Source organism: Theropithecus gelada, chromosome 11 (genome assembly GCF_003255815.1).
Source record: "Theropithecus gelada isolate Dixy chromosome 11, Tgel_1.0, whole genome shotgun sequence".
Taxonomy (NCBI): Eukaryota; Metazoa; Chordata; class Mammalia; order Primates; family Cercopithecidae; genus Theropithecus; species Theropithecus gelada.
The window spans coordinates 44,224,906-44,238,135 of NC_037679.1; the positions used below are offsets into that span (position 1 = coordinate 44,224,906).

The 13,230-nt window shown below is 33.7% G+C and overlaps 1 protein-coding gene across 2 annotated transcripts in view; it reads left to right on the forward strand.

The window, feature by feature from the left end:
* LRRIQ1 (leucine rich repeats and IQ motif containing 1) overlaps positions 1-13,230 on the forward strand; it is a 209,838-nt gene that overhangs the window by 23,904 nt on the left and 172,704 nt on the right. For both annotated transcript variants that reach the window (XM_025402587.1, XM_025402586.1), the window contains exons 9-11: positions 4,456-4,608; positions 5,919-6,069; positions 11,559-11,750. In XM_025402587.1, the coding sequence (XP_025258372.1) occupies positions 4,456-4,608; positions 5,919-6,069; positions 11,559-11,750 (496 nt within the window). The remainder of the gene's footprint in view (positions 1-4,455; positions 4,609-5,918; positions 6,070-11,558; positions 11,751-13,230) is intronic.

Below are 13,230 nucleotides of genomic sequence, written 5' to 3' on the forward strand. Positions count from 1 at the left end.
TCTCCCAGTAATGCATTCATTTTGCTTACATTAATCTCTTACTTTGAGACTTCAAGACATACTTCTTTACACATTGTTCATACTTCTTTACACATTGCCAGGCAAATAAAGATACTCCTCAAGTTACAATGAAGTTACATCCAGAAAAACCTACATAGCTTACAACTGGGCAAAATCATCTGGTAACATGGTACACTGTAGGGTATTTGTTGTTTACCCTTATGATCGTGTGGCTGACTGGAAGCTGCAGCTCCCTAACATTGCCTGACATTGTGAGAGATTATCATACTTTATATTGCTAGCTTGGGAAAAGATCAAAATTCAAAATTTGAAGTATGGTTTCAACTAAATGTCTATTGATCTCACACCATCATAAAATTTTTTTAAAATTCTGTGTTAAACAATCTTACAGGAACTATCTGTAATGACTTTCATTACCTGATTATAGGATTGATGGGTGGGGGGATGAATAAATGGATGAATACTGAATTCCAATAGAAATATCTAATGTAGATGACCGGTTGATGGATGCAGCAAACCACCATGGCACAGGGCACGTGTATACCTGTGTAACAAAACTGCACGTTCTGCATATGTATCTCATGTATACATGTAACCTAAAGTATAATAATAAAAAAAAAAGAACTGCAATTGAATGTTAATCTTATCTCCTCATTATTACCAGTTTCACAGTTTAGATAAAGTATCTTGACTGAAGAGGAAATTAATGTAAAATTATTGAAGTGTAGCTTATTAGACTACTAAGTTCTATGTTAAGACTGTTTCTAATTTTATTTCTGCCATTTACTGGCTGTGTCACCTTATGCAAGTGCTTGACCTGTATGAGCCTCAGTTTTGTCTTTCACAAACTGGAAGAGCAATATCTATTATACAGGATCGTTGAGTTTTAAAATGCTGTATGTAATGAACATGGCCCAGGACTTCTAATATCACTTGTTAAATGTGGGTCTCAAGCAAGCAAAGAGAAGGACAAATGGATTGTTTTTGAGGGCTGCTTAATAGCTTGTTTCATCAAAAAAGTTCTAAAGTTGAAAATACTAGACCATTGGGTTATATGCAGTAATATCTCAGAAGGGAAGACTAAAGAGCAATAATTATAGGTAATGAATATATTTTTATTTTAAATTTTTAAATGTTTTAACTATTTTCTCTTTTATTTTTCACAGTTTGCTACTAATGGTAACTTGTGTTAAGTAATAACTACCACAAAAAAGGGCATTGAGCTTAAGGATTTTTAAATATTGCTTTATATCATACATGCATAATAATATTTTAGATGCTTAGTAACTTTTAGATCAAGAAGTCTCACTTCTCTTATACAAAGTAAATTGTGATGAACTGCTATTGGAATGATACATGAGTTACCTGAAATTATTTTGTAGCTGTTCTATTCAAGCCACTAGTCAAACGTTGGACTCAGTCCCTTTGCAGCTGATTTTTAAAACAATATTATTTTTCCCTGCCAAATAGATTTGAGTTTGGACCACTGAACAAATATTCTGAAAAAGTTAAAAAAAAAAAAAAAAAAGACTTGTTGCTTGCATTACTTTTGTAATTACATTTACCATAGATGACTGACACTTCTTAGGTTGAACTCAAGAATAATTGAGAATAAAATCTCTAAAAAGTATATTGCTGTGTTAGGGAATTTTATGTCCAATGGGCCATAAAAGATTTGGGAAAATACAGATGATTAAGTAGAAAATTGATTTGGAATCTGTTACTAAAATATAATGAGTGTTTCATAGCTTCTATAGGTGGAATAGTTCATTCTCAAGTCATGAGAGTCTGAAAGTATAACTTTTTCAAATGTTTTTACATAATTCATTATAAGAAAAAGGAAGTGTGAGTGCTATAAATACAGTTGAGTTTTGCCACAGGCTAGGGAAGCTCATTCATTTATTTATTTCAGAAACATTTACCCAAAACCCATTGTGCTCCAATTGCTGTTTTTCAAGTTGTCGTACAGTAATGAACACATATGATTACTAATTCTATATTGACCTTAATTTTGAAGCATAAAGTGGTTTTATATATGTGGCGCTTGTCTCTATAATTAATACAAAATTAATTAATACAAAAATTAATACAAAATTAATACAAAAATTTATTTTGATCTCATATATTTGGAAAAAATCTGTGGTCGAGTAGGGAATATATCGCTATACTATAAAGATTTTTTAAAATATTCAATGAAAAGGGCTTCAATTAAAGGAGGAAATATGAAGCTCCTCATATTCAAAAATAAATACCACTAACAGGGATACTGTAGCAGAATAGATAATAAGATTAAAGGACAGAAATTGCCAAATCATAAATAACTAGAACTTAATTGTGGTTGTATATTTGTTCGCAAGCAACATGTTACTAAATCACGCTGAATAATATAAATTATAATGTTGAGTAGCATTTGTTACTATACAGTTGTAGTTGTTGAATTTTCAATTTTTAAGTGCTCAATTCTAAATAATGTTTTCATTTTTAGTGTAGCGCCAGTTTTCCAATTACAGAATTTATATCCGTTTGTTACAGATTAACTAGGCAGTACATAGAATTTATTTCCATACAAATTGATGAGTACATTTTCTTTCTGAAAAAAATATTAAAAATAAATTTGTTTCAAAATTGCTTTAGATTGTGAATAATTCCTAAAACGATTTTGAAACTAGAAGTCTTATTTATCTGAAGTTTTTTTTTTTTTTTTTTTGAGACAGGAGTCTCGCTCTGTCGCCCAGGCTGGAGTGCAGTGGCGCGATCTCGGCTCACTGCAAGCTCCGCCTCCCAGGTTTACGCCATTCTCCTGCCTCAGCCTCCTGAGTGGCTGGGACTACAGGCGCCCGCCACCGCGCCTGGCTATTTTTTTTGTATTTTTAGTAGAGACGGGGTTTCACCGTGGTCTCGATCATCTGACCTTGTGATCCGCCCGCCTCGGCCTCCCAAAGTGCTGGGATTACAGGCGTGAGCCATCACGCCTGGCCTATGACTTCCAGTTTTATCTATGTTGTTGCAAATGACAGGATCTCATTGTTTTTGATGGCTGAATAGTACTCATGGTGTATATGTACTATTTTTCTTTATTCATTTCTCTGTTGATGAACACTTAGGTTGCTACTAAATCTTGGCTATTGTGCAGAGTACTGCCGTAAACTTGAGGATACAGATGACTCTTCAATGTACTGATTTCGTTTCTTTCGGATATATATCTAGCAGTGGTATTGCTGGAACATATGGTAGCTCAGTTTTTTGAGGAATCTCCAAACTGTTCTCCACAGTGGCTGTACTTATTCACATTCCCACCAACAGTGTAGGAGGGTTCCCTTTTCTCCACATCCTCTCCAGCATTTGCCTGACTTCTGCACATGAGCCATTTTAACTGGGGTGAATTGATACCTCATTGTCGTTTTGATTTACATTTATCTGAGGATCAGTGATGTTGAGCACGTTTTCATATGACTGCCATTTGTATGTTTTCTTGAGAAATATCTATTCAGATCTTTTGCCCATTTTTCAATTGGATTGTGAGACTTTTCCAATTGAGTTGTTTGAGCTTCTTATATATTCTGGTTACTAATCCCTTGTTAGATGGATAGTTTGCAAGTGTTATTTCCTTTCTGTGGACTGTCTCTCCACTTTATTGATTGTTTCCTTTGCTGTGCAGAAGCTTTGTAACTTGATGCAATTCCATTTGTCCATTTTTGCTTTGGTTGCCTGTGCTTGTAGGGTATTACTCAGGAAATACTTGCCCAGTCCTATGTCCTGGAGAGTTTCCCCAATTAAAAAAAAAAAAAAAATATATATATATATATATAAAATCAGTGTCATAGTTTGGGGTCTTAGATTTAAGTATGTTTAATCTATTTTGACTTGATTTTTGTGTGTGGTAAGAGATGGGGGTCTAGTTTCATTTTTCTGCATATGGATATCCAGTGTTTTCCAGCACCATTTATTGAATAGACTGTCCTTTCTCTAATGTATGGTCTTGGCACCTTTGTCGAAAATGAGCTCACTGTAGATGTATAAATTTGTTTTCGGGTTCTCTGTGCTGTTTCATTTGTCTATGTGTCTGTTTTATGCCAGTACCATGCTGTTTTGGTTACTGTAGCTGTATAGTATAATTTGAAGTCCATACCACTTTAAAAATCAAAAATTGGCGAAAAAACAGAGAATGAGCTAATACATGATTATGTTGTTGCATTTATGTATCTTACCTTTGGGCTTGAATTTGTCATAGATGATTGCAATATTTTGTCTTTGTATGTGGGGAACAAAAGAGACCAGATAGCTTAGCAAATTGAGTTGTTAGTAAACATAGGCTTCAACATACAGTATTACTTTTCTTAAATGAATTTTCTAAACAGTTTTGTAAGGCTAATGTTGTTTATATTCATTTTTGTTAAATAACACTGTACACTCCAATTTTCTTGATTCCTCTAGGTTACAACAGTTACATTTCAAGATTTGCCAGGCTGTGTTCTTTCTACACTGGCAGAGTGTACAAATCTTCAGTTTCTATCCCTTCAACGCTGTGGATTAACTTCTTTGCACAGCCTGAGTAATTGTAAAAAACTTAAGTACATTGATGCACAGGTATGCTCTTGTCCTACTGTTATTTATTTTATAATAAAATGTAAAATGGATTTATGTTTACATTTCAGAAATGACACTTTTGAAGAAACAATTACTAAACTAACTTGTAACTCAGCCTGAAGAGATCAAGTGGTATGGTAAAGTTTTGAGAAGCAGAGAGGGAAGTTTATTGGATGATATGACCTAAAATGACTTATCTCTTTTTGTAGCTAATATGGTTATGGTTTTCATTACTTTTGCTGCACAACAAATGACTATATTACTTAGTAGTTTAAACCAACAATCATCTTATTTGTTCATGGTTCCGTGGGCCATTAATTGTGACTAAACTTGGCTGGGCATTTTTTCTGATTTCTATTGTATTTACTGGGTCTCTTATGTAACTGCAGTGAGATGGAAGCTAGAGCTAGAATGTCCTAAATCACTTACCTTATATGTCTACTGCCTTGGCAGAATTGCCTGGAAGATGGGAATCTCTCTGTTATCTGGGGCTTCTTTCCTGGGAGTTTGTAGGGTATTTCTCAAGAGCAGGATCTCAAGAACCTAAAAGACATGCTGCAGTGTGCAAGTGTTTATAAAACATCTGCTTACATCATGTTGGCTAATGTTTTATTGGCTAAGCCCTGAGGTCATGTGGAAGGGGACTGTATGCATATGTAAATATTGGTTTCTGATGTTTACTGGGAGCTACCAAAGTAACAGTCTATTAAAATCTATCCTCTGGCTTATAATGATTCACATCTTTCCCACATGCAAAATACGTTCATATCCCAAATACACCAAAGTATCATTAACTTAAGGCATCGGGCTCAAGCTTGAAGCACAGGCTTTTCTCATCTAAATCAGATCCAGGTGAAGAGGAGGCTCATCAGGTCCAGTTCCTTGGATGCATCCACTGAGGTGAAGCCAGCTCAACTCAGATATCTGCAATATAAAATTAAAAATTACCTACTGCCACCCCACATACAATGGTGAGACACTGCTTGATTAACAACAGTAGCCATTCCCATTCAAGATGGGAGAAACAAGAATGACAATATATTCACTTTTTAAAATTTATATTGTTTAAAATACTTTGTTATCCTCTGTGTTTTAAAACAATAATATTTAATACATTAAAAATTAATTATTTATTAGTTTACTTAATATTTTCATCCAAATAGTATAACAGTTTTCAGGGTTATCTTAGAAGTTAAAGATTCAGATATTAATTTGGAGATCCTATCTCATCTTTCCTCTTTTTGAAAGCTTTAAATATTTCATTAATAAGCCATTGAAGTAAAACTAATTGCATTTGTTCTTTGCTTCAGGAAAACCGTATTGAGGCTATTGACTGTGAAAATCTGGAAAATCTCTGTGTTGTTCTTCTTAATAAAAATCAACTGACTTCTCTTCATGGTTTGGATGGCTGCACTAATATTCAATGTCTTGAACTTTCACATAATAAAATTACTCGAATTGGTAAGCACAATGAAATTGTAATATTTAAACATTTATTTCTCATAATCTATTTTGTTTTATTTATTCCTTTTTAAGAGTAGGCCGCCATCACAAATGTGCATATTTTATTTGTGTTATACTTTTAAAATCTAGATTAGAAAAATTCAATTATTTTTAATGTCTATAAAGGGAATATGCTCTCCCATCACTGGCAACTCTGTAGTTGTTAGCAGCCCCCCAAGTTAGTATATATGCTTCTCTGTTTCTTTTCCTACATCCAATAGTGATCTGAGCTCTACGGGAATATAACACCTTGATATTGTGCCTTGATATTTTTATGGATCCTATGCTTCCCAAATGCCTCAGCAATTGTTGTAACTGTTTGCTGGTAAACCTTTTTCATCACCACTCTCATTAGCTACATACATCACTTGGACTAGTCTTTCCTTCTTCAGATAAAGTTGCTAAATCTACATGAAAGATTCATCAGGCCGAATCTCCCTGAACTTCTCAGTCCCTCCAGAGCTATATCTGCATATCTATGTAACTATATTGACTTCCTTCCTTATGTCTTATAATTTATATAGGTAGCAATGAAAATCTCTTTTCTTACTTAAAGACCAGTCCTTTTATTTTTTTGTTTTAGCAATTTTTTTGTGGACCCAAGTTTATCTTTTTTTTTTTTTGAGATGGAGTCTCGCTCTGTCGCCCAGGCTGGAGTGCAGTGGTGGGATCTCAGCTCACTGCAAGCTCTGCCTCCCGGGTTTACGCCATTCTCCTGCCTCAGCCTCCCGAGTAGCTGGGACTACAGGCGCCCGCCACCTCGCCCGGCTAGTTTTTTTTGTATTTTTTAGTAGAGACGGGGTTTCACCGTATTAGCCAGGATAGTCTCGATCTCCTGACCTTGTGATCCGCCCGTCTCGGCCTCCCAAAGTGCTGGGATTACAGGCTTGAGCCACTGTGCCCGGCCTATCTTTTATTTTTTATTTATTTATCTATTTTTATTTTTTTGATAAGGTCTTGCTACGTTGCCCAGGCTTGTCTCGAACTCCTGGGCTCAACGGATTTGCCCACCTCAGTGTCCTGAGTAGCTGGGACTACAGACATGTACCACTACAGTCAACTAGTCCTATTTTCTATAAATATTCCCATCAGCCCTTCTGGACCTTACTCCATTATTTTTCATCAGCCTTCTGTCAAAGTGTTTCTATTGCTGTGCCCTTTCTCTCACATCTCTAAATGAAAATAAAAACAAAAAACAAAACAAAACAAAACAAAAAAACATTTCCTCTTACCTCACATTGAGTTCTGTCTTTGCCTCCCCTCTCTTCTTCCCCTTTATTGTCAAGTTTTGGGAAAGAAAGAATGTTTTGTGTTTGCCTTCACCTCTTATTACCCAACTTCCCTCTTCTACCCACTGAAATGAAACTCAAGTTACTTCTGCATTATTGTCAGCATGATGATTCTGAAGTAAAAATTGTATTATTCACCTCCTGGCTTGAATTCCTCTATTGTTTTTTATTATTTTATTCATTATGAAATTCTCAAGGGCCTTGGTAGAGGGTTAATAATGGTTAATGAAAAATCAAGGATTGCCAAAAAGTTGGGAACTGGATTAAAACTTTACTTTGATATGGTACAAATGGCTGAAATATTGGGCTCCCGGAGGATACCATACTGTCCACCTTTTCAATCCTATAATCATTAGAAAGTCTAATCTAGACTGAAATATCAGAGTAGAATGGGCATAGATAAGGGAACAGTAGTAAGCTTAATTTCTGTGTTTAGTCTTGGTTCTACTATTAGTTTTGCTTTTCTGTGTATATTTTGTTTTTTCTTCTCTTTTTATTGTGGAAAATTTCAAACATTTATAAATGTAGAATAATACATGGAAATTCCATATAACCGTTAGTTATATTAAACATTTGCTTCATCTTTACTTTTTTGGGTTTTGATTTCGTTTTTTCTTTCATAAAGCAGATCCCCAGACCATGTAATTCCATTCCTTCATGCTTCAGGAGACAGTTTTCAATAATATGGCCCTCTCTTACTTAACCCCAGTGCATTATAACACCTAATGGGATTAATAATGAACCCTTGTATCAACTGATAGTACATAATCAAATTTTTCTAATTTCCTAAGTGTCTGGGTTTATTGGAATCATAATATCAATAATGAGTATATATTACATTTATCTAGGACTTTGAAGTCTCTTTAAATCTGCTGCAGTCCTCACGGCTTTTTTTTCCCCCCCTCCATTGATTTGTTGTAGAACCTGTGTGAATTGTCTTACGGAATGTCCTGCCTCAGGCTTTGTCCATTTACTTTTTCTAGTTTTATTGAAATTGTTTCATTAAACCCTATATTTTCTATAAATTGAAGTTAGTTAAAAAAGATTTGATTAAATTCGAAAGTAAGCTGCTTTGGCAGGAATTCTTCATAGGTGGTGTTCTGTGCTTTATATTTGATTACATCAGCAGTCATACAGTATTTGACAGTTTACTTTTAGTGATGCTACACTTGAGTGTTGGGTATAGCTGATGATAACCTAAACACTCCATTATAAAGTTCGCCATCAACCTTTCATCTAATGTTCATCCATTGATTAATATGACCTGGATCAATTAATGCAGCAGAGGATGTGATTTGTGAGTTTTCTATTTGATCATTTCTTCCACAGCTTTTAAGCTGGAATTCTTTAATCAGTTAGAACTATTTTGTTATCCCGAAATGGTTTGTAGCATAAAGTCAGGGCTAAATGCTTACTATTGTATTGACAAACTCTTAAAGTCTTAGTGACCCTAGTTACTTTCAGTGGTGCCAACTTGTTTTTGGTTTGTTTATTTAGTTTGTTTTACTACTTGTTCTACCTTTCTCTCTCTCTCTCAATATACTTATGAAAATATACATTTTTATAGCTCAGAATATTTTAGTCAGTTGCTCTGTTATTCATTTTGATACTCTAATTGTTTTGTGAACTTGAATTGAGGATAACAAATATGCTTTAGACTTACAGCTGTATTCATATTTTCTTTCACTATATTCCATGGTTTGTGGCAACGTTATTATAACCACGTGCCATATCTTATCCATAAAATAGCTTCAAAACAACAATGCCAATATTACTATTGACAATATAACTTACTAATTTTAAGATTTCTTTACATTTTTTGTCCTTGCACTATCCCAAACAGATATGATTAAAATGGTATGTTATAAAATCATTTGAAATATTTTATCTTTGGGATTAGGTTATAAATTTGATAATTTAGTTTTCTACTAATTTGATAAATTAATTCACTTTTCCCATTTGATTGTGTTTAACTTTTATATGTAACACAGATTCATGATTCCAAAATAAAAACTACATTAAAAAAGCATACTGAAGATATTGTGCTTTAGTTCCTGTCCTTTTCACTCTTCTCTCCTGTTTACTTTTATATGTGGAATTTTTGTATAAAATGTACATATATAATATATAAAACATATATATGTGTGCATCTATATATATGTACATATCTAAGGAAATACATGTGTGTATGCTAATCCTCTCACAAAATGTAGCATATTTTAAGTACTGTTCTTTATCTTGCTTTTGACAACTTATTATGGAATTTATAATTCTTTTTCCATAGCTACTTAATTTTCTATTGTGTGAAATGACCAGAGTTTTCCCATTTTTGCCTTGCTGATGGGTATTGAATGGTTTCCAATCTTCCACATTACCATAATGAATATAACATCTACTTAATTTCTTTTTTTTCTTTTTTTTTTTTTTTTGACACGGAGTCTCGCGCTGTGTCACCCAGGCTGGAGTGCAGTGGCATGATCTCGGCTCACTGCAAGCTCCGCCTCCCAGGTTCACGCCATTCTCCTGCCTCAGCCTCCGAGTAGCTGGGAATACAGGCGCCCACCACCACGCCCGGCTAGTTTTTTTTTTGTATTTTTAGTAGAGGCGGGGTTTCACCATGTTAGTCAGGATGGTCTCGATCTCCTGACCTTGTGATCCACCCGCCTCGGCCTCCCAAAGTGCTGGGATTACAGGCTTGAGCCACCGCGCCCGGCCTCCATCTACTTAATTTCATATTTAATCAGATATATCTTCAGGTTAATTTCCTGCCATTTTTATCAATGGGCCAAAAGATATCAATAATTTAGGAAGATAGTGTCAGACTCCCTTTATATATATTGTGCCTATTCTCATCCTGCTGACAAAGACATACCCGAGAATGGGTAATTTATAAAGGAAAGAGGTTTAATGGACTCACAGTTCCACATGACTGGGAGGCTTCAAAATCATGGAGGAAGACAATACAAGAGCAAAGGGACATCTTACATGGCGGCAGGCAAAAGGACTTGTGCAGGGGAACTCCCATTTATAAAACCACCAGATCTTGTGAGATTTATTCACTACCACAAGAGCAGTATGGAGGAAACTTCCCCCATGATTCAGTTATCTCCACCTGGCCTGCCCTTGACATGTGGGGATTATTACAATACAAGGTGAGATTTGGGTGGGGACACAACCAAACCATATCATTGCCGTTTAGTACTTTTACCACAAATGCATGATAATACTATTTTCTTGGCTTTTTCTTTTCTGTTTATTATGCTGTTCTTTTCTATTTTGAGTTAAATATTTAATTCAATTATTTTTAAATCTTTTTTTAATCATATTGACATAAATACTTAAATGTATAGTTTTCCCTCTGAGCAGTGCTTAGTCTGTAACTTCTGACATGTAGATATTTTCATCATTTTTATAATTTTAGAGTTTTTAAAAATCTTTTATCTAAGATTTAAAATTTCCATATAGAAAGATCATTTTTTTGTTGTTGATTCTTTTTGGTTTTATTGCTTTATAGCTGGAGAATAATTTTTGTGCTATTTCTCTTTTTGGAACTTATTTTGGCTCTCTTGCTAATCTAATATGTGGTCAATTTTCATGAATGTTTTAGATGTACTTGAAAAGGAGATAGGGTTTTTTTTATTATTATTATTGGGATAAAGAGTTTGTTTTATAAGTATAAGATCTACCTTACTGATAATTTTTCTTAAGGTGTTCTGTTTGCTTGATTTACTTTGGACTGAGGAAGTTGAGTTATTGTGAATTTGCCTGCTATTGATTTATTATTAATCAGCCTTTTTTTTTTTGGTAAATCCTTTGGTTTCTGTTTTGTGAATGTTGCTGCCGTTCAATTTTATAAGTGCATTATCCTTATTGTAAATTTTAGCTTTGACTATTATGTTTCCTTCATTTTCTCTTTAATACCTTTGAAACTAAATTCTACCTTGTCTGATATGGTTTATTTTTATCTGTGTTTGCCTACCTGGCCGTCTTTTTTATTTTTAACCTTTTGAATCAAATTTAGACATTTATTTTTATACAGTATAGATTTAGGTTTTATTTTTTGCTCCAAGTTTAAATTTTTTTCTCATATAAGCTATAACCACTTGCGTTTATTAATTCACCTTATATATTTGGTCTTAATTCTGTCATCCTACTCAGGATATTCCTTCTTTCTGGAAGAAAACCTTGTTCACAATACAGGGGTCTGCCATCACTTGGGCACCTCTACTTCTTACTTATCCCTCGCACAAGTCTGGATTCCAGCTGGATTATGTTGGTCCCAGATACCTATTACCTCACTTACAAAAAATTCGGATTGTAATTTCCTTATCTCCCACTTACACTGGAATTGTAAGTTGTGTTTATTTTTTATTTTGTTACTCTTTATGGATTTCTAGAGGAGGTATTGGGAGCATTGGATCTAGGCAGTCACCATCATCTCCTTTATTTTTTAAAATATGGGTAAAATATAGCTGTTTTCACAAAATAAGCTTTATTTTGCAAACATTTCAAGGCACACTTTTGAAAATATAATATATAATATGCTTTAATGTGTTTATTTGCCCACGTTCTTTTGCTGCTGCTTTGGGATCATTATGACTTCTCCCATATGGAAATGTTGACAGTTTTGACTCAAATATTTTTACTTTAAAATTTTAGTTTAAAATAATTTTGTTGTTGTTGGAGTGAAGGCAAGTGCATTGATAATGTATGTTACTATATTGGCATACACTGAAGCAAACTTTAAAAAGAAAAAAAAGGCTGTTTGTAAAAAAGAAATGCTTCAATTCCCATTTACTTCGTTTTCATTGCCAGCAGTGCTGTATGGAATTTTTTTTTGTAAGTAATGGATTTTCTGCGATAGGATATCAGCAAGATTTATGTGAAAACTGCCATGGTATTAATTGATGAACCTGAGGTATCTCTGTGCATGCAATACAGAGCAAACAAGGTAAAAGACTTCTTTGGTGTCTGTTGGGTACAATGAAAACACTGTATTTATTGAGTGTGAGAACAGTATACATGAGAAAGTAGATTTTCTGAAGAGCAGTTGGAGTCTGTTTTTCATCTTCAGGAACTGCTTAGAGATTCTGGTTGAGCTAAGTGAAAAGCATAGATTTTGTCTTTCAGTGATATATTGATGCTAAGAACTCTTATGAAGGGACACAAAGATAGATTTGTGTTTATAAGTTAGTGAGTTATTATTCCATGCTATAATATTTCTTAAGGAGGTGAATAAAATTGGAAGCAATACCACAATATTTCACGTTGATAGTTTCAAGTTTAATTTGTTTCTAATTCTTACTGTGCTATAGTTATCACAGTAGTTAATATGTAATGTTAACTCTATTCTCTTTATTAGAAAATATTAATGTACATATTTATTTGGTTGAGACTATTTGCATTTAAGTGAATGAGAATAGTGAATACTTCAGTCTTTTTAAGGCAATTTATTTGAAATTAGTTATGAATGTTTTCCATTCTAATTAAACTATACAGTTGTAAAAATAAAAATATGCTGTGAAATATTCATATGAATTTTATTTTATTTTATTTTTTTTTGTGGGTACATAGTAGGTGTATATATTTATGGGATACGTGATACAGGCATGCAATGTGAAATAATCATATCATGGAAAATGGGGTATCCATCTCCTCAAACATTTATCCTTTGTTTCTACAAACAATCAAATTACGGTCTTTTAGCTATATTAAAATGTACAATTAAGTTATTATTAACCATCATCATGCTGTTGTGCCATCAAATAATAGGTCTTATTCATTCATTCTGTTTTTTGTTTTCTTCTGTTTTTAATACATTAAGCAAGCA